This window comes from Lepidochelys olivacea (assembly GCF_965140295.1).
Source record: "Lepidochelys olivacea isolate rLepOli2 genome assembly, chromosome: 2".
NCBI classification, from domain to species: domain Eukaryota; kingdom Metazoa; phylum Chordata; order Testudines; family Cheloniidae; genus Lepidochelys; species Lepidochelys olivacea.
In genome coordinates this window covers 67,253,099-67,281,085 of record NC_140412.1, presented here as the reverse complement: position 1 = coordinate 67,281,085, position 27,987 = coordinate 67,253,099, and the positions used below count along the sequence as shown (strand labels likewise).

The 27,987-nt window shown below is 40.4% G+C and overlaps 1 protein-coding gene across 2 annotated transcripts in view; it reads left to right on the top strand.

The window, feature by feature from the left end:
* Nucleotides 1-27,644, top strand: part of SDCBP (syndecan binding protein) — a 32,272-nt gene extending 4,628 nt beyond the window's left edge. Inside the window, exons 2-9 of one of the 2 annotated variants that reach the window (XM_084621614.1) lie at nucleotides 6,957-7,023; nucleotides 9,333-9,411; nucleotides 17,792-17,901; nucleotides 18,297-18,458; nucleotides 22,530-22,705; nucleotides 24,456-24,627; nucleotides 25,331-25,422; nucleotides 26,856-27,644. In XM_084621614.1, coding sequence (XP_084477740.1) covers nucleotides 6,973-7,023; nucleotides 9,333-9,411; nucleotides 17,792-17,901; nucleotides 18,297-18,458; nucleotides 22,530-22,705; nucleotides 24,456-24,627; nucleotides 25,331-25,422; nucleotides 26,856-26,910 — 897 coding nt within the window. In that variant the 5' untranslated portion in view covers nucleotides 6,957-6,972 and the 3' untranslated portion in view covers nucleotides 26,911-27,644. Of the gene's footprint in view, nucleotides 1-6,956; nucleotides 7,024-9,332; nucleotides 9,412-17,791; nucleotides 17,902-18,293; nucleotides 18,459-22,529; nucleotides 22,706-24,455; nucleotides 24,628-25,330; nucleotides 25,423-26,855 lie in introns of both variants that reach the window. The other variant, XM_084621613.1, reaches the window with a different exon arrangement.
* Nucleotides 27,645-27,987: the final 343 nt, after the last annotated feature.

Here is a 27,987-nt window from a genome sequence, read left to right as displayed (position 1 = left end):
GACTCCTTGTTGTTTTTGTGGATACAGACTAGCACGGCTACCCCCAATATTTGACAAAGTGAATCAACAGGTTATGGATTAATGACCTGATGATTTAAATCCTATCTTTTAAGTTTGAAGCTGGCACTTGATACTTGCATAAACGAGAACAGAAAGTTTGAACCATGCGTGCCAGATTACGTGGCAAAATCCTCTCTTGACAGTTCATATACTTTTTATTAAGAAAGGAAAGCACAAATAAAAACTTTAGTATCCAGCGTTTCCAAACTTTGTATGGAGTTCCTTTTGACTTCAGTGGGAGTTCATGTGCAGATAATATTCAATAATGTGGCTCCCTGATTCTCAGCCACCTAGTCCTGGCAGATGTTAGAGTAGACCCCCTGCTGCTCTAACTTCCATAAGATCCATTGGAAGATCACATGTGGTGAAATGAGGCTCTAGAAAGTCAATGACCTGCCTCTTTCTATCCTTAGCCTGTGGGTGAAGGGGGTGTTGTGCAGTGTTTCTCAACCAGAGGTCCAGGGTTTCCTGGGGGGCCGCAAGCAGGTTTTAAGGGGTCTGTCAAACAGGGCCAGCATTAGACTCACTGGGGCCCAGAGCAGAAAGGTGAAGCCTGAGTAGCTTAGCTTCATGCGGCTCCCTGTGGCATGGGGCCTCAAGCAGTTGTCATGTTTGCTACCCTCTAATGCCAACCATGGCTTTTTTATGCAGAAAATCGGTTGTGACATAGGTGGGAGGTTTTATAGCATGCTGGGGTTGGGGTCTTAGAAAGGAAAAAGGTTGAGAACCCCTGGTCTGGCCACTTCCGCCAACTTTTCACTCATGGTGAAGTTCACTTACATAAGGGGAATTCTCCACTGGCTATTTCTCATTGTTTTAAGGTCACTCACTATTACTAATATGGCACCAAAGTGGCTTTAATGGACAGTAGAATCCAATTGTTTGAGTGAGTTGGTCTTACAAACTTCATAGGAGATCAGAAAGTATACAAATACTTAAGTAGCACCCTATGAAATCCATTTTATTGTGGGTTTTTGGTTTTATTTTCTGATTTTGTTTTGTTTTATCATTTAAGAAAATTCCGTCTTTGATTTTTAATCAAATGTTTGCATTAACAGTTAAGTGGTCCTACTATAAATGCATAAAAATGTTCAGAATTGGATTGCAATAGGAAAAAACAATTTTAGGAAAAAAGCGTACAGTTTAAACAAATACTGCAGATATGCAGTATATGGTAAAAGTAATACATTTTAAATCACTTTTTGAAGTAGCACTTAGTAATATGACCACACTGACATTGGAGAACAGTAACACAAGAAGTCCCCAGAAGAGCCTTGTAGTGTCAATTTAACTGAATTAATATTTGAATAATTAAAAAATAAGAAAAGCACCAGCATAAAATCTGTCCTTGCAGCGTTCATTGTTGCCATTTTAAATTAAATTCAGTACTTCCTATATTCTGAAGGAATGCTTAAATTTCAAACTATCAAATCAACAGTTTATTGCTGAATAACATACAAATTCATAAACTTAAATGTTTTTGCCATCTCTGACGGACATTTCCGTTGTGATACATTGTAGTTAGCCTTTTAGTGTTTTCCTCAGAAAGTGATTCCCTCTTGTCTATAAGTAGATTTTTATATTTACTAAAACTTTTCTCTGCCTACAGAGCTGACAAGGAAGAAGATGTAAGATAGGGCAACCTCTGCTACTTTAGGCACTCGTCCCTTCATAACCTTCAAATAAGCGCAAAGATCCCATGGATCTGAGGTGGGCTCATGCTGAGTGCTATACAGAAACACCAACCATTGTTCACACAGTTCTGGTGAGGGATGGTTGAGAGGTGGTAGTTTGTTATACTAATCGATGTTTTTTGCATGGCTGGAGTCTGCCTGGAAGTTGCAACTCCTGACATGAAACTGACACAGCAAAGAAGTGAGTTCTTAGAAGCTGCCTGTAAATCCCAGATGCTGGCGCGACTCCCCTGCCCCGTGCCCACTGGTCTGTTACCTCCAGTGGCTGCACATAGTTCAGCTGTGCAACCCACCCTGCCTGCCTGTGCTGAGGTCCTAGTGCAGGCATTCTCAAACTGGGGGTTGGGACCCCTAAGATGCCATGAGGTTATTTGGGGGGGGTGGGGGGAGCGGCAGCATTGAGAGCTGCCAACCTCCATCCCAAATTCCGCTTTGCTCCAGAATTTATAATGGTGTTAAATATATTAAAAAGTGTTTTTAATTTATAAGGGGAGTTTGCACTCAGAGGCTTGCTATGTGAAAGGGGTCACCAGTAAAAAAGTTTGAGAGCCACTGTCCTAGTGCCAGGGAGAGCCTGGATTTGATTCTGCAATTCTGTCTGTGCTTGTTAACAGATTTCGTAGGACTGCACTTAAGGTGGCACTTCTGGAATTTCATGTTTACCTATGGAACACTTTTGTTCAACTTAATTAGAAGGACATAACTTCTAATTCAGCATTTTTCAAGCTGGTGACAAGATTAGCTAACACACACAAGCTTCTGTTAATGAGGGATTTTAACTTCCCTGATAGATGTTGGAAAACTAATTCAGCAAAATATAATGTATCCTGCAAGTTCTTACCATATATAGGGAACAACTTTCTGATTCAAAAAGTTGACGAAACAATGAGGGGTCATCCATTTTGGTTCTGGTTTTGATCAACCGGGATAAATTAGTTGCGAATGTGAAGGTTGTCAGGAAATTGGGAGGAAGTGATCATGCTCTGATAGAATTCAAGGTCCTAAAGAAATGAGGACATGAGAACAGCAAAACAAAGACACTGGATTTCAAAAAGGCAGTCTTCAGCCAACTCAGAGAAATAGTAGGCAAGGTTCCGGGGAGAGACCAGTTAAGAAGAAAAAGCATCAAAGGGGACGGGGGCTGGCAGTTCCTAAAAGATGTAATTCTAGAGGCTCAATATCAAGCTCTTGCAATGCAGAGGAAAGATAAGAGCCACAGGACACCAGTGTGGCAGCACAAGGAGCTTTTTAGGTATCTAAAAACCAAAAGGGATACAAACAGGAAATGGACAGAGGAGCATGTAACTATGGAAATATACATGCGAGTAGCTTGAATGTATAGGGATAAAATCGGGAACGTCCACATATCTATTCAGGGGACACCATCACAGGGCCTAATAACATCAGCCACACTATCAGAGGCTCGTTCACCTGCACATCCACCAATGTGATATATGCCATCATGTGCCAGCAATGCCCCTCTGCCATGTACATTGGTCAAACTGGACAGTCTCTACGTAAAAGGATAAATGGACACAAATCAGACATCAAGAATTATAACATTCAAAAACCAGTCGGAGAACACTTCAATCTCTCTGGTCACGCGATTACAGACATGAAAGTTGCGATATTACAACAAAAAAACTTCAAATCCAGACTCCAGCGAGAAACTGCTGAATTGGAATTCATTTGCAAATTGGATACTATTACTTTAGGCTTAAATAGAGACTGGGAGTGGCTAAGTCATTATGCAAGGTAGCCTGTTTCCTCTTATTTTTTCCTCCTTCCCCCCCCCCCCCCCCCCCGAATGTTCTGGTTTAACTTGGATTTAAACTTGGAGAGTGGTCAGTTTGGATGAGGTATTACCAGCAGGAGAGTTAGTTTGTGTGTGTATGGGGGTGGGGGGAGGATGTGAGAAAACCTGGATTTGTGCAGGAAATAGCCCAACTTGTTTATCATGCACATTGTGTAAAGAGTTGTCACTTTGGATGGGCTATCACCAGCTGGAGAGTGAATGTGTGTGGGGGGGTAGAGGGTGAGAAAACCTGGATTTGTGCTGGAAATGGCCCACCTGATGATCACTTTAGATAAGCTATTACCAGCAGGACAGTGGGGTGGGAAGAGGTATTGTTTCATATTCTCTGTGTATAAATAGTCTGCTGCAGTTTCCACGGCATGCATCCGATGAAGTGAGCTGTAGCTCATGAAAGCTCATGCTCAAATAAATTGGTTAGTCTCTAAGGTGCCACAAGTACTCCTTTTCTTTTTGCGAATACAGACTAACATGGCTGTTACTCTGAAGACTTAAGAAGGGTTTTGAAAAATGTCAGGCAAAAAAGAAAGATCAGGGATGGTGTGGGTTTGCCACTCAGTGGAGAAGGTGAGCTGACTATAGAAGATAAGAAGGTAGAGCTGCTGAATACCTACTTTGCTTCAGTCTTCACATATAAAATAACGTGACAGGATTACTGACGAAGTTATCATAGACAATAAAAGGGAAGGAATGAAGATCAGGCTAAGTAAAGAACATGTCAGAGATCTTCTGACTAATTTGAATGAATTCAATTCAGCAGGGCCTGATACTGTTCACCCCAGGGTGCTGAAGGAATTAGCTGAAGAAATCTTGGAGCCCCTGGAAACTCATGGATGACAGGAGAAAGCCCTTCTCCAGGACAGTGTAGTATTCCTCTTTAAAAAGGGGAAAAAGAAGGAGCTATAGACCAGTCAACCTGACTTTAATACCTGTGAAGCTATGCAAGGGTAGTAAACATTAAATTTGCAAATACTTGGAGGGTGAAGGGGTGATCACTAGCAGCCAGTATGGATTTACTAAAAGCAAGTCATACCAAATCAGCTTGATTCCTTCTTTGACAAAGTAATTGGTTTGGTGGATAGAGGGAATGCAGTGGACATAATACACCTGGACTTTAGCAAGGCTTTTGACACAGTCCCATGTGACATTCTCATAAGTAAGCTGGAGAAATGTGGGCTCAGTAGAACTACCATTAAGTGGATACATAATTGGTTAAATAACTGCAAAAAAAGTGACTGTTAATAGAATGTCAAATTGGAAGGAGGCCTCAAGTGGGGTTCACAGGGATCTGTTCTCAGTCCAGTGTTACTTAACATCTTTTTTAATGACCTGGATGTAGGAATAGAAAGCATACTGGTTAAATTTGCGGATAATACAAAGCTGGGAGGAGGTGGGGGGGTTGCAAACACTTTGGAGGATAGAACTAAAATTCAAAGGGGCCTTCACTTGGAGAACTGGGCTATAGACAAAATGAAATTCAATAGAGACACATTTAAGGTGCTACACTTAGGGAAGAAAAACCAAATGCACAAATAGAGAATGAGGAATAACTGGCTTGTCGGCAGCAGCACTGCTGAGAAGGATCTGGGAGTTGTGGTGGATCACAACCTTAACATGAGTAAACAATGTGGTGCTGTTGCAAATAAAAGAAAATGCAATTTTGGGTTGCATTACCAGAGGCATAGCACTCAAGTCACAGGAGGTGATAGTACCACTTTACTTGGTGCTGGTTAGACCTCAGCTGGACTACTGTGTTCAATTTTGGTCCTGATATAGAGAAACTGGAAAGATTCCAGAGCTGAGCAACAAAGATGATCAAAGGGATGGAATGCAAGCCATATGAGCAAAGCCTGAAGGAACTGGGTACGTTTAGTTTTGAAAAGAGATTAAGGGCGGACATGATAGCAGTTTTCAAATACTGGAAAGACTTCCATAAAACAGATGGAGAATAATTGTTCTCTCTTGCAGTAGAGGGCAGGACAAGAGGCAATGGGTTCAAATTACAGCATAGCAGATTTACATTAAATCTCAGGAAAAACTGCCTAACTGGAAGAACAGTGAAACAAACTGCTTAGGGAAGTCATGGAATCTCCTTTGCTGGAGGTTTTCAGAAAGAGGCTGGATTAGCTGTATGTCTTGGATGATTTAGACCAGGGGTCTCAAACTCAAATGACCACGGGGGCCACATGAGGACTAGTACATTGTCCTGAAGGCTGCATCACTGACACCCTCCCCCCACTGCCCCACCCCTTCCATGAGGCCCTGCCCCACCTCTTTCCACCCAACTCCACCCCCTCCCTGCCCCCAGGAGGGGTGCAGGGTGCAGCAGGGGGCTCAGGGCAGGGGGTCGGGGTGCAGCAGGGAGTTCAGGTGCAGCAGGGGGCTCAGGGCAGGGGGTCCGGGTGCAGGAGGGGCACGGGGTGCGGCAGTGGGTTTGGCTGCAGGAAGGGTTCTGGGGGCGGGCTCCGGCCTGGCATGCACTGGGGGCAGGGCAGGCTGCCTGCCTGCCCTGCCCCCATGCCACTCTGGAAAGCGGCTGGAACCTGGGGGAGGGGGCGGCACAGGGGTCTGTGTGTTGCCCTGGCTGTGCCTCCAGGCACCTCCCCCGAAGCTCCTATTGGCTGGGAACGGGGAACTGCTGCCAATGGGAGCTTTGAGGGAGGTATTTGGAGGCACGGACAGGGCAACACACAGACCCCTGTGCCCCCCATCCCCCAAGTCCCGGCTGCTTCCCAGAGTGGCGCGGGGACAGGGCAGGCAGGTGGGGATCTTGCCCTTGCCCCCGGAGTGTGCCGGGCCGCACTGGAGCCGCTCTAGGTAAACGCTGGGGGGGCTGCGGGGAGCTGGCAGGTTGCAAAAAATAACCCCCATGGGCTGCGTGTTTGAGGCCCCTGATTTAGACACAAAAAACCCTGCATTTTAGCAGGGGGTTAGACTAGATGTCCCTTGTGGCCCCATCTAAACCTGTGGTTCTGTGAATCTTGGCTTCCTAGAAATCCACCTTTATAGAATAAAATATTTCTTTTGGAACACAGTTATCTCCATTAGAAGTTCTGTTTACATTCCAGATCTATCTTTCAGTAAAATTGAACATTTGGAGGTTCTTTGGTGGGTAGAATAGAAGTCATGATGATGATAGTGCAGTAATGTCCTGTGCATCAATCTATCCTGAAGTTTTTTGTTCAGCATTAAGCAAGACTTTAGACTGCAGATCAAATAAGGGTTTCATCTTTCTTCTATAACATGATTTACTCTTGTTTGCTCACAGAAATTCACTTTTCTGGACAGGAGCTTTTAACATAGCCAACTTCCAAACTTTACTTGGCATTTTATATTGTTTGGGAGTAAAATAACTTGATTATTAAAATAATGTTCTTATTTTTCTTTAGTGGAAATTGCACAAAAATGTCTCTCTATCCTTCTCTGGAAGATCTGAAAGTGGACAAGGTAATTCAGGTATGTTGAAATATATAGACTTCTTTTTGAGATAAGTTCTAGTTAAAAATGAACAGTTCAATTAATAATTAGATTTTCATATCTAAAACAAGTTTCTCATGTTAAATGTGTGGGTACTACATTTAATACTTAATTACTATAAAGTCTTTATTTTTTTGTACTTTGCCACCTATTTGGATGGATTGGATATTAATACTTAAATTAGGAGAGCTTGCTCTTACAAATATTTCAGTGTAAATCTTATGTTATCCATATGGCACACTTATGCTTTTTTTAACCAAATAGTTGTTTGTTTGCTGGTATCTCAAAATTGATAGCAACTTCTCTGCTTATATCAAAATGACAATTTAAAGATAAGAGGTACATTTTATTTTAATGATAAAGGCTGCAGCAAATAAAAGTTAGATCATACAGTAAACCAGTGAGTAACAAAATGCTGATTAAAAGCTGCATCTCTTTCTAGAACAAAATTACTCCATTTATTCAGATGTGCTAGACAGGTCAGTATACACACTTTGCACGTCTCACTTAGAGTGTGCGTAATAAAAAGAAAATAACCCCTTGAATATAAGTACTGTCAAGTTATTTCCAACCCCACTTCAAATTTTGATCTCAAAGCACAGTCTGCATCCCGGAATACTATGTTGAACAAATATGTGTTTTTTGGGGGACAGTTAATTGATCTTAATGTTCTAGGTTTGGACCACTCCAGTTTCACTGCTACTCTCAGTGATAAAGATTAAACTATTTGGTGCTCCAGCATGTGGTCTGATGTAAAGTTTTAAGTTTAATAAATCCTGCTAACCAGCCTTTATGAGGGCCTGTCCACGCTAGAAGTTGAGCTATGCAGTAACCTGGTTGTCTTAGAGGCTTCTGTGTTTGAACATGTTTTTTCTTTTGTATTACCAGTGTTAGTGATTGGTGTCGCAAGCAAGTCAAGTGTGGATACATATTAAAGCTTTTTGTAGTAGTTGAGATTTGAGACCTTCCCTCCCCTTCAATAATTTCATTTGAAGAAAAAAGCACAAATTCTCTAGTCTCAGCCAGTGAGTATAGATTAAAAGGACAGATTTGAACAGGAATAGTTAAACTGGAAACTAACCCCCAGATGGCTTGTCATATTTAACCATTACAATTGTTTTCATTTATTGTTCAGACTTATTTTCAAGTGCAACTTGCGTTTGACTTCTAATCCACAGCTTTCCAGAGAAGGCATTATTAGTGGTGGCTTTATTTTCTTAAATTGTTGGTTAATTTGACCAGTGTGTTGAACTAGGTTGTTAAATCATAATGCTGATGCCTGTGTTCTTTTAATTCAATTGTAAAACGTCAGATAGCCATGAACTGTGGCAACTATGATTCTATGATTAAAGGTAATTTTTAAATGGTCAGTAGTACCTGGCTTGCATTCAGAGGCGCAGAAAACGTGTGTGTTCTCTAAAACTACTGAAAGATGGGGAGACTGAAAAGGAAGGAAATATGTAGCATTACACATAAGCTTATCATTTACTCTCTTCCAGTGACTAGCAAATACTAATTTATAAATAGAGAGTATTTTTGGGGGGCATTAGCTGTAAGCATTGTGTCCTCTCTTGTAATAACCCACTTCTCAAGTTCTGTATACAAATCTAATTAGAAGGTTAACTGCTTCTCTGAATAGGAGCTGTTAATCTTAAAGGATTGTTGACATTTTAGCTTTGATTCACAATTTAATCCCTGTGGGTCGCACAAGAAGAGGTAGGTGTGATTGGATGAGTGTGACACATCTAGACTCTGAAGGTCCTTATGAATTACTGAACTAAAAGAAAATATTTTGGGTATTTGCAATTGCTGAAGTTTTATAAATTTCATATTACATTTAAACAGTGCCATTTCAGAACAACTTAAATTTCTTAGTGTATTATTAGTGTAGATTTCTCATCATGTATTCTGGATGAGAAGTTTAGTGTAAATATCTTAAATTCTGAGTCTGTTTTAGTAAGTACACTTAGTTAATTTACCAACCCTCTTTCTTTATAAGGTACTACCTTTTTGTGCTGTTGCCCTTGCTTTTTCTCTGTAGAAAGTCACAGCCGTAAGCTCCTTTGACAAGTGATATTTATTTTAATTAAGCAATTTTTAACACCATTGAAAAAGACTCCATTTATATGAATTAGTGTTCAGATCCAAGAATGAGTTCTGAAGTTTTGGCTTTTTAATGTAACGAGCTGTACTTCCTAAAAACCTGAACATTTGACCTTGCAACTACATAATTATCTAATAGTCTCTCTTGTACAGAATGATGCATGTGAATTCCTTTTTCCTGTTAGGCCCAGACTGCCTTTTCTTCAAACCCTTCCAATCCAGCAATTTTGTCTGAAGCCTCCACTCCCATCCCTCAAGATGGAAGTAAGTTTAAGTACTGTACAAAAAGTTGATGTTTTGAAAAAAAAAAAATGTAAAATCCTGAAACTTTGTAAACAAACACTCTTTTGGAGGGGAGCTTGAAGTACAGTCAAACTGTACTGTATAGGAGAACAAAATAATTCTTTAAGGGTCAGACTGTGTCCTCTGGAAATGCAAATATTTGGGTGGTAGGCTGCAGAATTTTTTAAAAATGAAGTAATTAGGGGGGGTTGTGTGGAAAGGAAAGGAAATTAGAGGGAGTTGTGTGGAAAATACATATATTTTCATCCTTTCTCTTCACTGTGGATACCTCTTTCAGGTGATTACAGTTCTGAAGCTGGGGAGTTAGTGGCTCTTTGCCATTATCACCCTTGAAATCCATGGGAGATTTGCAAGTTTGAGGACTGTCAGCATTATCTTCACATATTTTTCGTCTCTGCATACACAGTCATAAAATGAAGGGGGATTTTTGGGACAGGGTCAGGGATCCTATCTCTAATACTGAGGAGAAGCCAGGACAGTGGAATTGTGTGACAGTATGAAGTTTCTGCATGAAGTTCCTGCTGATGTTTTAAGATCCGTGTGTTTGGAAAGGTGTTAAAGACTGATACAAACTGACTTGCCACTTTTCATGATAAAAACATGTTTCTTCTTAGAGTATGTGACCACATGGATCCCATCTAATTTTGCATGAACCTCATGCTCCTCAGGTCAAAAATCTTTGACTAGCAGTGGCCATTGAACTGAAGTCACATTTGGTACCCATACCTGAAAATACTGGTAACTAGTAAACATCAGCATGAACGTCGGCCCTGTCAATGGAGGCCTTAAATGTACCACCTGATTCAATGTTGAAGGAGATAATTATGTCCCAGCACCACCCTTAACACCCCTATTTACATTCAGTACTGCATTATTTCTGATCTCCCAGTACTGAGGCTGTCTTGAAGATTGGTCCTGCCTCTAGAAGATGTTTGTTCTTCATCTCCAGTACGTACTACATCTCCACTATCCAGCAGGGAACCTTTTTCTGACCAGTCAGGCAAAGGTTTCTCTCTGCAGACCAGGGACTCCGTTTTAGAGCCCCAGTGTCTTCCTGTCTGGCAGGGCAATGGCCTGGTCAATCCTATCAGAACAAGCCTTACCAATGTAATGCTCTGCCTTAGCCCTATAGGCATACCAGGGACCTGCATCCAGGGGCTGATCCTTCTTAAATGATATAGAAGGAAGTATAGAGGGTCTTGATCTTTATCTGCAGACAGGAAAGAACAACAGCAGCAGCTGGCAGAGGAGGAATGGGCATTCATACCCCCTGAGCAACACACCTCATCTTCAGCTTCTCCGAATGAGGCTTTCCCTTCAGATCATGTATCAGCCTTTGATGACTTTAGAGCACGGCTGGAGCTGCTCTTCCTCATTGCTGAGACTCTCAAGATAGAACATCTGTGATAGAAGAAAAAATCTCACAAGCTCTTTGGTATTCTATATTCTTCTGTTTTTGCTGGGACCGCAATTAGTGAGGGCCTATTAGATCCAGCAAAGACTCTGTGACAGGCACCAGCCACGCTGCCTCTTCTGGCTAAGACAGCAGAAAAGAAACATTGGTTACCCCAAAAGGAGTTCTGTATCTATCCAACATTGGGTTTGTTGATGATTTAATGTGGTTCATGAAAAGACCAAGCAATTTAAGAACATTCTAAAAGACAAAAGAAATGAGATTTATTTTGGAGAAAAGCCTATTTTTCAGGATCACTGGAACTATGAGTTGCTAATCATCAGGGCTTAAATGCAAAATATCTCACATGGGGTCAGGTATTCTCCATCTAGCTAAACTCCTCTGAGATTTGAGTGGGGAATTGAAAGGCATTTCAATTGGTTGAAGAGTGGTTGAAGAGGACTTGTGGCTAAAACATGTACAGTCAGCAATAGACAAATAAGACACAGCTTGATCTGTGGCGGCTGCCCATTGCTTCATTGCTGCAAGTCTCTGGCGTTCAGCGAAATGCGATTGAGGATGTCATTTGAAAGCACAGATTTATTTAACTTGTACACGGATGAATCACTACACTCCCTATAGGATTCCAGACCCACATAGTTTTTTGGGGGCATCTACACCTCAGCCCCAAATTGTAAGACCTTCAGATACTAGGATGTCAATTGCGGCAGAAGACATCTTGCCTTCTCTCAACAGTGGTCTTCTGAGTACCTAACAAGGGAGAAGCTGAGATTCTCTTGTCCAAGAGAATCTTCCTTGTTTGTTGAGCAGTCTACAGCTGCTTCCAGAACAGCAGGTTTGATGTGAAGGTAGAAAACCACACTAAAGTCACTCAAAAGCCATCTCCAAACTCTGTCTTGTAGATACTGGCTTTCGTTCTCCCATTCGACTTGGGACATCACTTCCAATACCCATCTTTCTGTTACCTCCTGTAGCTGTTCCATCCAGTTTCAGTCGTTAACCCCTATCCATCCCCTTTCTTGTCCTTCGAGGACCTTTAATGAAAATTATCTAAAGGAAGAAATGGTATCTTGCCTCCATCATCCTGTCCCTTCATGCTCAAAACTGGTTGGTTGGCTGTCATCCTTGAAGACACATTCTTCTATATTGCCATCCCCTGGTGCACAGTAGGTTCACAGTAGGGCCCATCCAAGGTTTTGCTATTCAGTCTCTCTATAGCACTGAGGCTTTATAAAATGCCTCGCTGTAGTGGTGGCACATCCAAGAAAACAGGGCATTCACATATACCCATAACCAGATGATTGGCTGATCTAAGGAGACATCATAGCCTTGAACTACGTTGTCTTGTTCAGCTAGCTGGGCCTCGTGATAACTTGTGAAAAATTCTGTCTCAGTCCATCATAAATGATAGTTTATAAGAGCTGTAGTGGACTCCAAACCAGCAAAAACATATATTGCCAAAGGCAGATTTTTCTCTTCATAAAATGAATGTCAACTACAGTAAGAAAACTGCCTCAAACTTTTAGCTCACATCACCTTGCTTTTATGTGACACTATTAGTCAGACTTCACCTGGGTCCATTAAAAGGCTGATTAAAGCTGGGTGTATTACCTTATAGGACATCAAATAAGCATGTGACTGAAGTGTCGGGACACGTTTATTGGCACTGAATGGGTCATTAGACCCCAAAAATATTCAAAGAGATTCCCTTCTCTGCTCCTCCTATGAAGACATTGATCACAGATGCATTGTATGTGCACCTGGACCATCTCTGGACAAAAGGGAAAAATGCCCCAACAAACAAAAAACCCTATACTATATTCGTTATGTAAAGCACTGGACTTTTTTTTTCAGTTCTATCAAAAGCCACCTTGCAGTGTTCTCAAGTCCGTCCGTCTCTTCTCCCCCCCCCCTCGGTACCATCATATACCATCACTACTCCATACTTACCCAGCAGTTAGATAACGGTCTACAATATTAAGATTCCACACTGTCCTTATAAGCCCCCCTTTAAGCCTCTTGGAGTGCACTTTGCACTACCTTACTCTCAAGATAGCCTTTTTAGTCAGCATTATGTCAGGCGGAAGGATGACAAACTCCAGTCTCGTAAGGCTGACCCTTCTCACACAATGTTCCACAGAGATAAATTGGTGTAAAGACCTCATCGCAAGTTTATTCCCAAACTTGTCACTCTCATTTTGAATTACAGTTGATTTACCTGTTTTCTTTCGAAAACCCCATTCTTCTTCAGGAAAGAAGAAATTCTATATCCTGGATGTTTCAAAGATCTTGTATCTTCATCATAAGATAAATAAAGCCTTTACACAGTCTTCCCATCTTTTTCTTGCCATCTCTGGTACTCCTAAGGGTCAAGCCATTCTCTCCCAGAGAATATAAAAAAGAATTATGCATGTATTTCAATCTGCTGTAATGTGACTGATACACCGCTTCCTTCAAATGCCAAAGCTCACTCCACTACTGCACAATCTGCATTTTGTGCATGCTGTGGACACATCACCATATCTGAAATTTGCAAGGCAGCTAATTGTGGTAGTCCCCTTACTTTTGTTAAACACTGCCCTTCTCCTGGCTATGAGATCAGATGCAAAATTTGATAGGGGATTGTTAGTGGCAGTTAAGATTCCTCAGTCCCATCTTCCATACTGCTTATTAGCACAGTTGTGGTAAGTAAGCACCCCGATTTTCACAATAAGCCAAAAATCAAGCTAATCCCATTTCAAAACAATGCTAAAACAAGCTAATCCCTAAGAACCCCAACACTCTATCTGACTAGATCGCCCTGGAACTGTGATGGGCCCACTGTGTACCCCTAACTTTCTTGCTCCTGCTTCCCCTCCACCCCCGTTTCCCCTGCTTGCTAGGAGCTGATCCAAAAAAAAAAAAAAAAAAAAGCTACAAGCCAATAATCAACTCACAAGTCAATTAAGCCAAAAACAAGCCAGTTTCTGCATTTCCTCTCCCCCCCGCCCCCCAACAAGTTTGGCATGTGTGCTTATTAGTCACCTAGACTAGAATGCAATTCACATGTGCGCACAAACTTAAAGGAAAAACAGTTTACTTACCTTAAAGTAATTATGCTTCTTTGAGCCATTCTTTCTTGTCCACATAGATCCCACAAACCTCTGTCATTCACTTGCCAATTCAAAATCCCAGGTAAAGAGAACTAAGGGTGGGTTGTAGCCACTCTGGCCGTTCAACCTCTGGTGGGGATGCACAAGGATGCTTCTGAAACTGCTTTTCAAAGATTCTGACTTCAAGATGATGATGTCCGCATGGATCCCAAGTTTGTGATGAACTAGTCACTATAAGATTCAATGGCAAAAAATATTTTAATGCAGCATTGTTTGCTTGGTGGTATGTTGTTCCCTTGCAGAACATTGTGTTTAGCAAAACTCAAACTTCTGAAAACCAGGAAATGCAGAGTTAAGATTGCCCATTCAACCTTAACTCTGCTCTCTTTCAGCAGTGCCCCAATATGCCCTGTTAACACACACCTTTTCTATGTCCACCCCACTGTTCCTGAAATGCAGATGCACCTTGTCTCCTTTTTACAACCTGTTCACTGTCACCTATAGCGTTCCGTCCTAATTGGGATGCACTGGCAGTATTGGTAGCGCACAGGGCTCAGGGTGTACTGGCAGACCTGCAGGTGCCATCCATCCACATAACCCTCATCTCTTTGCTGCAGCCCCAACCCCTTTTCCCCTCTCTTCCTCCCCTCCCTAATATGCCTACTCTCCCAGGAAGCATTCACATGTCTAATTTTTTCCCTCAGTGACTGATTACATTATCCCCAAAATAAAATTGCCATCCATGACTCTTAGGGTATGTCTACACTATGAAATTAGGTCAAATTTATAGAAGTCGTTTTTTTAGAAATCGTTTTTATATATTCGTGTGTGTGTGTGTGTCCACAGAAAATGCTCTAAGTGCATTAACTCGGTGGAGTGCTTCCACAGCACCGAGGCAAGCGCCAACTTCTGGAATGTTGCACTGTGGGTAGCTATCCCACAGTTCCCGCAGTCTCCGGAAATGAGATTCAAAAGTTCGTGGTTCTTTTCCTGTCTACCTGGCCAATGCATCTGAGTTGAGAGCGCTGTCCAGAGCGGTCACAATGGAGCACTCTGGGATAGCTCCCGGAGGCCAATACCGTCAGTACCCCAAATTCGACCTGGCAAGGCCGATTTAAGCGCTAATCCACTTGTCAGGGGTGGAGTAAGAAAATCGATTTTAAGAGCCCTTTAAGTCGAAAAAAAGGGCTTCATCATGTGGACGGGTGCAGGTTTACATCGATTTAACCCTGCTAAATTCGACCTAAAGTCCTACTGTAGACCGGGGCTTAGATTATAGCAGCCTCCAGCTATTCAGTCTAAAACTACGTAGGTGGAGGGTGTGTGATTAATTTATCCTTAGTTTTGTTAACTGAAGGGTGAGAGTTTACAGCCATCCAGAGCTCTGTTGATTAATCCCATCCTTAGCACCTCTCAGTTTAACAGTACAAGGCAGCAAAAGGAAACCTGGGGAGGGAGGGGTGCATTGCAGGAATCCCTTGGTCATATGACCCCAAGTTTGTATCACCTAATGCTATTCTGTGCCCCCATGAAGCACACCGAATTTCAGAGCAATCCGGTTAAATGTTTCAATTTGAGAGCACTTGCAAGAGTGGAGCTTCAAAGATAAAATGGCAGTAATGGAAACCTAGCACATTTTCGGTATCGGTGCATTTTCTTATTACTGTTCTCAGTTTGGGTCCGTCCCTCCCCCCTGAGATTTCATGGGTGCCATGCACTATCTTGGATAAGATTTGACAGATTTAGACTATTTTGACCCGCCGCCTTTAGCTCTGGGCAAAAAAAATCCCACCTACAAACTTTTTAAAATATTGCATTTTTTTGTGTGGGGAATTTATATTTCTGGCACCCTGGGCTCAGTGACTCCATTTGGTTCACCAACCCTGCTCTACACCCTCCCAAGGCATACTAAATTTCATAGAAATCCGACTAAGCATGTCAGTTTTAGAGGATTTAAGAAAGGTAACCTTTAAACAGATATTGTGAAGTAACCTTTAGTTATAGAGGTGCTGCTGCTCCACTATAATTAAGTTTGTTTTTTTGGTGGGATATTTTGTCACCCAACTGCACAGTTATTGAGCAGAACTATTCTTTAAAAAATTGGCTTTTTCTCCATCATAGTTGAGTAAAGTTCTATGGCTTTAAACTATTAAGTGTTAAATGTCTTTGAACAGTTTTTTGTTTTTAAAAAACATCTTCCTGGCTTTTCTGAAATTTCCAGTGACCAACCAACTCAGTATTAAAATATTTTTATACCACTTCCTTTCAACAAAACTGACTTTCTTCCTGTTGTAATAAAACAATGACTACTTCCAATTTTTACCATGTTTGCTCTATGGGACAGCACATTCTGCTCCCTTGATGTTGCTATTCCACAGAAACTGACTTGCAACTAATAGCTTTCTGGCCCTTCTGAGGGCTTTTTTTCCCCCATGGAAGTATGATTTGGCCGAACACGGTCTTATAAAGTGGATTGTGTGCCTTAGTTTCATATAACTGTAAGAAGTGAATTGTGTTAGAGCAAAGTATCAAGATGTTTACTGTCGGCTGATACTATTGAAAGCAAAAATATATTCATCATTAGGTACGGTGAAATACTTAAAACACTGGACAATGAAAAGCAAATTCACAGTAGCTTTAAATGCAAAATCCTTTGTGTAACACTCAGCATTTTTGAACTTGCAAGATAGGAAATTCAGAAGGTTTTCATAGCGCCATTAACTTGCTAGTACTACACAGTGTGTCGGGGTACTTAATAGTCTCATCAGTAATATAAAATACTGAATTTATACTTAAAATATTTTAAGTAATCAAAATATCTTGTTTTCCTAGGGAAATTGACACCACAGTTAGTTAAAATCTGATAATTACTATTTTTCAGGACAGATTATTCTTTTCACTCTTCACTTATGCATCAACTAATTGCTAAAACAAATAGGTATTGAAGAGAATGAATAGTTCATGCTTTTCTAACCTTTGCTTAAACATATTCAGTATAGCCATCCCAGAAAGTTGAACTAACTGAGGGTCATACTGGGCATGCTTCTGGTAAAAACCTGTGGAAAGAGGTACAGTGGGAGGGAATTCCGTTAGGGTTGTTGTTATTTCCCTTGTTGACAGGATATGGCTATGGCCTCTTGCCTTCCAAAATTCTACGGGTGCCTGGGGATCTGCAAAAAGCAAGGATGGTCTGTGTGCAGTCTCTGAGTCTCTGCGAGAACTACTGATCGGATGCTTTGCTCCTTTGCAACATGTGTATGCCCATCCAGATTGGGTCCCTCCCAATGCAGAGTCCCTCATACAGTCCTGGGAATGGGGTGAAAGGGAAATGGTCCCCCTCCCCCCCTCCACACAGGCCTGGGGAACTGAAGCGCATGCCTTCTGCTCAGAGACTTCCAGAGCACAGTCTAGCTTTTAAGTGCTTTCTCACCTCGTGTCTGTGGTGACAAATCCCTTCACCCTTGTTTTCATGAATTACTGGAAACTAAAAATGGCATGGCATAGATTCAGCTAGGATTAAAAAAAGGCTAAAAATTACCTCAACAATGGAGAGTGCTTTATGTAAAATGTAGTAGTAGTAAAGTATCTTAAGATGGGTGACAAAATAGCAGTATTGTTCTAATGGATGATATTGCGTGTGCTTTCAGAAGCAAAGTTTGTTGCTATTGATGCAGCTGACCTTGAAGTAAAGTACTGGAACAGACAAGTAACATATAGGAACATAATCTACAGTGTTCTTCTAGTAAATCAGTAAATGTTTATTCACTAAAATACTAAGTATTTTCTATATTGTAAATAGTGAATCATTTACTTTGCATTTTTTTTCTTTCAATAGGCCTCTATCCCAGGCTATACCCAGAACTTGCTCAGTACATGGGCCTAAGTCTTAATGAAGAAGAAGTACAGAGAAACTTGCCAATGGTTGCAGATACACAATCTCAGGGGGTAGGTACCATTCAAGTAAACCTGATCTTTAGAAAATACAGAGACAGGGTATTTATTAACAAAATACCTTGCCCTTAAAAATAGGACTCCACATATTCTATTTAGTGGATTATACTTCTGGTAATTACCATAGTTAATCAGTGATGGATTAATGATCTTAAGGTGCTAAGTCATTCCATCTCTAGAGCTTACCTTTCAGTAAGAACTTTGTATAAAGAAATTTTTACTGAACCTTAACAATTTTATTGCCCCCAAAATAACTAGAAGTAAGACATCCTAAAATTTCATTTATTTGTGTGAAAATGTGATTTCATTTTGACTCTCCTGTCCTGTTCAGATGTCTACACAAGTTGCTGTTCTAAGTAGTTTGATATGATGTGGTTTTTAATCAGCAGCAACTGGTAACAAGACCTTCCACTGTGAATTACATGGTGGCTCCAGTAACTGGAAATGATGTTGGAATTCGCAGAGCAGAAATTAAACAAGGCATCCGTGAAGTAGTTGTGTGTAAAGATCAGGATGGAAAAATTGGACTTCGTCTTAAATCTATAGACAATGTAAGTATATGGAAACTTAAATCTGTCTTGCTTCTGTAGATCAGTAACTGAATCCTGTTGTAATGAAAAGTGAAATTGTATGGGAGTGTGAAGTTTAATACGAAATGGGATAAACTTCTATCTGGTGCATAATGTTTCTTCTGTCTTTTTTTATCTATAGCTGCTGTTTTTGTCTTCTGTTAACACTTTCAAAATATACTAATAGATTAGAGATTTAAACTTAAGTACTACCTAATGATTTACTTTTATATAAATGTATAGAAGCAACTAGCATTATGTACTACTTGTACGTTTAGTACCCAAGTTTACATATCGCACCTTTTTATATAAAAAGTACAGGTTGTGACAGGTTCCCCACCAGGGTACCACCTCGAACTGGGGTACCACTCAGCCCTCTGACCCACCAGCCTGGGCTCCCTCTCACACTATGCTGCTGTGACAAGCTGCAGACATGCTCCCAGTCTTACACTTCCACCAGCATTCACACAGGTAGGGACAACTCACAGCTGCAGTTCTCTGACCAGCCACTGCATGTGAACCAACAATAGAGAGGCTACAGCCAAAATAACCACCAGTTGCTGTTCTGCCCTGGTCCAAACCCCAACCCAGTATGAATTTATTATCCAGTTCACCTCCAGTTCAGTGTGGAGAGGAAATGGACCAGCCCCTCTGAGCTAAGATTCCCATGCACTTCACTCGAAACTCACTGATTTAGATTAAAACATAAAACATTTATTAACTATAAAAAATAGATTAAGTTAGTGTAAGTGATAGCAAACAAAGCAGATTACCTAGTAAATAAACAAAAATGCAAACTAAGCTTAACATACTCGAAAGATAAGATTTGAATTAATATCTCACGCGGACAGATGATATAAGTGGGCTACAGAGTCTTAAGGCACAAGTTACACTTGCTTTGCAGCTTGGCATGCCCAGTTGTTTCATATACAGGCTAGAAATCTCTTTAGCCTGGATCTAGCACTTCCCCCCAGTTCAGTCTTTGTTCCTCGGGTGTTTCTAGGACTCGTCTTGTGTGGGGAGGAAAGAAGCACGGATGATGTCACTCCCCTGCCTTATATAGTTTTAGCATATGGCAAGAACCCTTTTGTTTCAAAACTTGGTTCCCAAACTGGTTTGTGGAAAAATACTGACATCCAAGATGGAGTCCTGAGACATGTGGTCTGGTCACATGCCCTTGCATTGTTATAGCAGCTCTTGTTTACAGGCTGGCCAAAATGCCCACAGGAAAGTTAAGCTATTCCACAGTCCATTGTCTTTGCTGATGGGCCATCAGCCCCATCTGGTTTCTTCATTGTTGTACCTGAAAGGCTAGTTGTGGGTGTCACCCAAAGTAAGCACAATTGAAATACAAATACATAGTCAATATTCTTAATTTTAGATACAAAAATGATACATGCATACGAATCATATTCAGCAAATCGTAACTTTTCCAACGACACCTCACACGACTCATTTTGTACAAAATGCATCATAATTATGCTATAATCATATGCTAATATCACTGAAGAATATGGGGTGCAGCATCACAGATATTGGACACCTTTCAGCTATCTGCTATAGTACTTGATAAATGGCATTTTGGTCATAGCTCGGTAGCTTTAGTCTTCATTCATAAACTTTAGCTGGGTAACACATTGCAATTTTAATTTCTCATTGTGCTATTAACCACTGTAAGAGTGCCTGCATCACCTTTAGATTAAGACCATATACTCTGATGGGGAACGTTAGGGAAAGTGAAGCTCTGATTTGGCCTATACTATCTCTAAAGAACAGGAGTACTTGTGGCACCTTAGAGACTAACATTTATTTGAGCGTAAGCTTTCGTGGGCTAAAACCCACTTCATCCGATGCATGCAGTGGAAAATACAGTAGGAAGACACAGACACAGAGAACATGAAACAATGGGTGTTATCATACACACTATAACAAGAGTGATCAGTTAAGGTGAGCTGTTACCAGCAAGAGAGAGAGGAAAAACCTTTTGTAGTGATAATCAAGATGGGCCATTTCCAGCAGATGGCAAGAACGTGTGAGGAACAGTACGGGGGGAAAAATAAACATGGGGAAATAGTTCTACTTTGTGTAATGACACATCCACTCCCAGTCTTTATTCAAGCCTAATTTAATGGTGTCCAGTTTGCAAATTAATTCCAATTTAGCAATCTCTCATTGGAGTTTGGTTTTGAAGGTTTTTTTTGTTGTAATATTGCGACTTTTAGGTCTGTAATTGCGTGACCAGGGAGATTGAAGTGTTCTCCGACTGGTTTTTGAATGTTGTAATTCTTGACGCCTGATTTGTGTCCATTTATTCTTTTACGTAGAGATTGTCCGGTTTGGCCAGTGTACATGGCAGAGGGGCATTGCTGGCACATATCACATTGGTAGATGTGCAGGTGAACGAGCCTCTGATAGGGTGGCTGATGTGATTAGGTCCTATGATGGTGTCCCCTGAACAGATATGTGGGCACAGTTGGCAATGGGCTTCGTTGCAAGGATAGGTTCCTGGGTTAGTGTTTTTGTTGTGTGGCATGTGGTTGCTGGTGAGTATTTGCTAGACTCCAGTGAGAGACAGCTGAATTGGAATTAATTTGCAAACTGGACACCATTAACTTAAGCTTGAATAAAGACTGGGAGTGGATGTGTCATTACACAAAGCAGAACTATTTCCCCATGTTTTTTCCCCCGTACTGTTCCGCACATGTTCTTGTCATCTGCTGGAAATGGCCCATCTTGATTATCACTACGAAAGGTTTTGGGTTTTTTCCTCTCCTGCTGGTAATAGCTCACCTTAACTGATCGCTCTCATTATAGTGTGTATGAGAACACCCATTGTTTCATGTTCTCTGTGTGTGTATATCTATCTTCCTACTGTATTTTCCACTGCATGCATCCGATGAAGTGGGTTTTAGCCCACGAAAGCTTATGCTCAAATAAATTAGTCTCTAAGGTGCCACAAATCCTCCTGTTCTTTTTGCGGATACAGAGTAACACAGCTGCTACTCTGAAACCTATCTATAAAGAGTAACACCAAAGTATGCTTTTCTTGTTTTCCTTTGTGGTGACCAAATGTGCAAAGAAATCATTATAACTTCTCTGCAGCCAGTCTCTCCTCCATTGTGGTTTCTGACTGACTGTTCCCAACTGTGAAACTTGTCACATTCTTAAGTGACCTGCAAAATCAGGAGAAACTGGGCTTGTCCAAGGTATAACTATCTTACAGCTTTTTTTTTTAAAATAGAAATTCTGGTGTTGTCTACCTTGGAAAACCCTAAGGCTTTGTCTGCATTTCGGAAACATCCCACTATTGTCAACACTGGTTAAGCTGAACAGGTGTTGTGTGCCCCAGCACTGGTGGGGTTTAGCTTTCAGCACCCTTTCATGAAAGTGAAGTGGGGGCAAATCTAATCAACATGATGGTGTTAACCATAATTGCAGACACAACCCCAACTACATTAGGGCTCCCAGCATTGCTAGTTTAGCTTTTTAACTGTAGACAGGGTCCATGATGACTGAAGCACTACTAAATAACCTCACAGGAATCAAAGCTGAGTAGCTGAGAGAAGAAGGGATTTTCAGTCAACTGTGTTAACACCTGTTTATCTCAGAGTAGCATTTGAGATACGTAAAATCCATTGCTAATGATTCACCATCCTTCACCACTTTAATGCAAGTCTTTAAAGCTCACAATAAACCTGCTTTGAGACCAAGAGATCCTGCCGTAAAATCAGGGGATGTGAAGACTAGTCTTCCTGATAGTTCTGTGGTGGTAATGCTTCATTTTTAAAAATGAAAAACAAGATTTCAGGCCTTCATTGTATCATAAAAGGATTAATAAGCCTTTTAGTTTTTGTAGGTCACCTTTGTATGTATTTAAAAAAAAAATTATTGCCTATTCATCTCCTGAGTATATCTTTATTTTCAAAAGGCATAGTTGTTCAACTCATCTTCTGCTTGCTGCTTATGTATACTTTGTTATGTGTAAAATAGGCACTGGGAACTTTTTCTGACTGTTAATATTCAAGAATAATCAATTTTTATCATTCCATTTAGGGTATATTTGTCCAGTTAGTACAAGCCAACTCTCCAGCATCTTTAGCTGGTCTGAGGTTTGGGGACCAAGTTCTGCAAATTAATGGTGAAAACTGTGCAGGATGGAGCTCTGAGAAATCCCATAAAGTTCTCAAGCAGGCTTCGGGGGAGAGAATTTCGATGATAATTCGTGACAGGTAAAACTATCAAGTGTAAAGGAAAGTGATTGTTCATTATTACTTATTTGTATTGCAGTAGCACCATGAGCCCCTCGTCCAGGTGTGGGATTCTTCTGTGTTTAAGCACCAAACGCATAACAAAGACTATCTCTGCCCAAAAGAGCTTACAGTCTAAGTAGTTCAGAAGCTTCCTTTTCTTGTCTAATATTTCATGAGTAAATCTGTTAAATTAAGACTGTTGGCATTAGCAAGGGCTGCTAACTCTGTCTCAGGCAGGTATTATGCAGAGTTTCTCTCAAACTCTGCCAATGCAATTTTGCTACTACTGTCTAGGCCTCTTTTGAATAGGAAAAAAAGTATACATATATCTTAAGGGGCTAGCCCCCGGCCCCTCACCCGTGGTCCCCCTTCCTTGCAGCCACGGCACGCTGCGCCGCCAGCACTCTGGCCCACTGCTCCTGCTGGGTGGCATGGCTGGCTCTGGCATGGTAAGGGAGTCAGGTGGGGCAGAGGTTCGGGGGGGCAGTCAGGGAACAGAGGGGTCTGGATAGGTGTGGGAGTCTCAGGAACCTGTTACGGGGTGGGGGTGTGGATAGGGGTCGGAACAGTCAGGGAGCAGCGGGGGGTGGATAGGTGTGGGAGTCCCAGGGGGCCTGTCAAGGGGTGGAGGTGTGGATAGGGGTTGGGACAGTCAGGTCAGGGAGAAGTGGCTGTTGGATAGGGGTGGGGTCCTGAGAGGCGGTTGGATGGGTGGGAGGTTCTGAGGGGGGCAGTCAGAGTGCAGGAAGTGGGAGGGGGCGGATAGGGAGGGGGGCCAGACTGTTTGGGGAGACACAGCCTTCCCTACCTGGCCCTCCATATAGTTTTGCAACTCCGATGTGGCCCTCGGGCCAAAAAGTTTGCCCACCCCTGCTTTAAACCAAGGTCTTTAGCAATACAGACTCGTGCAAGTTTAATTAGAGGTGTGTTTTTGACATTGTTAGTTAAACTGAAATAAGTGTCTGCATACACATTTGCACTTGTTAACTTAAACTGATTTAAAAACACATCAGTGCAAGTTTGTATGTGGGCAAGTATTAGGCCTTCAAAAAGGAGATCAGTGATCTGACCAATGTTATTACTATATATGACAATGCTATTTTAGTTGTAACACTTGGTGACCAATCCATTCTACAAGAACGCGTAATTTAAAATGTAAATGTACATATGTTAAAGAGGGTGGGATACTTACGTATTTCCTGTGTCATAGGGGAATATAGGTAAAAAGCCAATGAACAATGATTATCGCCTGAGTGAAAAAATAAGCTTAAAATATTAAGTGAAGTAGCTGGTTATATCAGGCCACTTTCAGCATATAGTTGAAAGTATGGGTGTGTAGAGTACATTAGTCACCTAAAATACCATAGTCTCTTTCAACGCTGAAGTGAACTGTGTGTGTTAGAATCATAACTTGAAACTGAAATGGCAATTACTCATAAAATTGAATAATCAAAACTGACTTCTGGAACGTACTGTATCTTAATCTATATAATTTTATAAATATTTTAGCTAGGAAGGTGGATAGTACCAATATTGAGAACAGACATTTCAGACAAAAAGAATACTTGTAGGTCAAAGATATTGTAAATGTTATAATATATTATGGCATAAACTTGCAGAGCTGTTAGCGTTTAGTAGTAACTCTATAATATCTTGTGGAATTGTTCAGTATATGTTGAATACTTAGTGAATATAGTACAATAATAAGTTGTGAACATATTTCTTACAGGCCTTTTGAACGAACTCTTACTATGCATAAGGACAGCACAGGTCATGTTGGCTTCATATTCAAAAATGGAAAAGTAACCTCAATAGTAAAAGACAGTTCTGCTGCTAGAAATGGTCTTCTTACAGATCACAACATGTGTGAAATTAATGGCCAGAATGTAATTGGACTGAAGGTAAAGTAATGTGCTTTACAAAAATAAATTCAGCGTAACAATAGTCCTATCTTTGCACTCTTCTGAGAGGGGAGTGGGGCTTTTAGAAGATCACAAGTATGGTATGAGAGAGTGTCATTCTGAACATTTATTGATGTGACTTTTTACCAGTCCATGTAATCAAGAATGCTCAACAAAATTTTAACATCTCAATATCTGAAGGTGGTCTATCTGATTATTCCAGTTTTCTGTGTGTCTTAGCAGATAGAAATGGCTATTAAGAGTTAGGCTCTTACCTAGCTTTATCCTTAGGTTTTTGTCATCAACTTTCTTAAACTCTCTGTTTTAGTATCATTTCTCTAAGAAATGTGTGCGTGGTATTTCTTCTCCTTCTCCATCTGGAGACATGAGGTACATCTTGTTAGATGTTCCCTTGCCAGTATCAACATTGAGAGTGATTGCCCTGTAAATTTATGGCTTCCTGTCCAGGGTGTCCTTGTGTCTGGGTACATGCTGACCTTTGTATTCCAAGACCAGGGATCTTTTAATTATGCTAACAGCTATTGTTTGGTCCTAGTCTACATTAGATATCTTCCCTTAGTGTTTCCTTGCAGATATTTTGAAAAGGTTCTTTTTGCCCTGTTTATGGTCCGTAGCTATATGCAGAAGGATTTCAGGAATTCAGATCATGAGGTTTTTTTGTTCATTTGTATTTCATTAACAGGACTCCCAAATTGCAGACATATTGGCAACAGCTGGGAATGTTGTGACAATTACTATCATGCCTTCATATATCTTTGAACATATAATTAAGAGGTAAGCAAGAAAACTTTGATTCATTTTTTAAATATAGCTAATTAGTTGCACGAATCTGCTTCTTAAGTGTTGTGGAAACAATATTCCAATGGACGATTACTCCTTTGGTTCTAGGGTAAATTTTAACTCTCAAACACAAATGCATTTTGTGTGTTTGAGTCAAGAAAATGCCAAATCTGGCATCAGGAAATGTGGAAATGCATTTATGCCAAGGGCGTTGCTGTCATGTGTTTTCAGTTCACTAACATGATTTAATCTGAATTTGTGGGGGATGACTATGGATCCTTTTAAGACAAAAGTTTGAAAACATGTTTTCTGCAAACAAAACAGAGTAAACTTACAGAAGAAATTAGTGGCAAGGAATTAGGGCACTGGAATAGCTTTATGGGGGAAGTGTGTAACTTATAAAATTCCCACAGTTTAGACTATATCTCAGATTATTGTAGGACAAGATTTGTATTTCATTTCAGTCCTGTTGTGACTTGGGCAGAGTTCATGTGTAATGTTAGAGTAGCTGATTACAGAAATGGAATACCTTTTTACTTCAAACAATTGTAAACCTGAAATGGAGTCTTTTGGGACTGGGAAATCATTGTCTTTAATCCTGTTATTCCAGTCAAATTGAAAGATGTCTCCTACATCTCATATACAAAAAAAAAATCAATAATATGTAACTTTCTGCTTCATTAACGTTTTTCAAAGTAACAGCCCTCTTTGAAATTTAGCCAAATAATTTTTCAGAGTTCTAATGGATTTTTGAATATAGCAATGTATTTGAAATCTCAAATGCTTCAGTGGTTTGCTGCCCACACCCTGACCCCAATTTCGCGAGCATTCATGGCCCGCCATACAATTTCCATACCCAGATATGGCCCTCGGGCCAAAAAGTTTGCTCACCCCAGTTAGACCATGGTGATGCACTAAAACTAGTCCAGCTTCTGTTAAAGATGGACTAGGACTCCACTATTCTCTGTAAAACTGAGACATTTTTGCCATCTTCATTTGTGCTTTAAGCCTTTGCCACTACCTGAGCACCTCTTCTGGTTGCAGTATGACAAAAACATATTGCTTTCAAAGTTGAGGATGGAAAAAGTTATCCTTAGCTGCTACACTCAGCAGTTTCTCTGTAGTTGACATCAGGCAGAATACACCTCCCAGTTCTTTACCCATACACAAAGTATATTAGAATATTCTGTTTTCTTTCATAACGTACAAGGTAGAATAAAATGCCAACGGCATGGTTACCTGCTAGTTTTCTATATCATTTGCTGCAATGTTTTGCTGTTAATCTAGTAAGACAAAATGCTTTGATTTAAAACTTAATGTCAAGTATTCTTTGGTTTCTCTTTCTTTGCATTTTTTTAATAACAAAGTAAGGGTTTGAAGTTTTTTTTTAAATTTAGTAAAGGACTTTTTTTTTCCCCTTCCCCCAGGATGGCTTCTGGCATCATGAAAAGTCTGATGGACCATACAATCCCTGAGGTCTAAATTTAAAGCCATTGTATTGTATATGCATATGAGAACTCAGCTAATCTTGGGCTATTATACTCAGCAACTTCTGGATTCTGCACATGAGCATTTCTTGAGTCCAAGAGGAGATATGCTGCATTGAGCATTTACATTATATATCATGGCTGGGAATGTTACCATTCAACACGTTATCTTGTTTATTCATGCAACCGTAAGACTTGTTTGTAGCCTAATGCTGATTTTTACAAATGTGAAATTTTCAACAAAGTTCTGCTGATCTCTTTTTCTGTAGGATCATGCTACTCTAATTTACTACTGTTTCTATGGTTATAAGCCATTGCAACAAAAGGAAACTAATAAGTGTTTCTTCTGCAAGTGATAATATCAGTTATCCATGATCTAGAACATATTGCTGCTCTTTGTATGTTCTTTTTCGGATGAATAAGTATTTTTATTGCCTTCTCTTTGTAACCATATATTTAGAACAGTATATTTAGAAAATTGACTATTTTAGTGGTAGTGTGCTTTTTGTTCAAGTAATCTTGTTGGCAAAAAAAAAGCCACTTGAAAACGAAGTTTAGCTAATATTGGCATTAAACGTTAAAGTGCTTTAAAGGGTAAAGTATATCGATAAAAATCGATTGTTAAACTCAACTTTTTACTACTCTTATTATACAAATTGTAACTCTAATATGCTTAAATTCTGTATCCTTAAACATGTTTAAAAATAAAGTTCAGGAATAACCAAATAAGATTGCAAAACTTTGGATATTTTTTTAAGATGTAGGATGAACATTTTAAAACTGCAGAGTAACTTTGTTGATTAACTATTCAAGCAAACTGAGTTTAAGCGTTAACCAGGAGGTATATCCAAATAAAATTAAAATTGATACTTTGCAAAATGCTGTTCCTGGTCGGCATCTGAAAAATTGGAGCATTCGTTCAAGGAAGAGTTGGTTCTTTCTATTGGTAGTTCAGTGGGAGTCTAAATCTCCCCTATGTTAAATGTTACAATTCAAATAGCTGTACATTATAAGCAGCTCCAATGGGTTAGTGTAGAAATGGTTTCCCTTTCCTGTAAATGGTTTTGGCTAG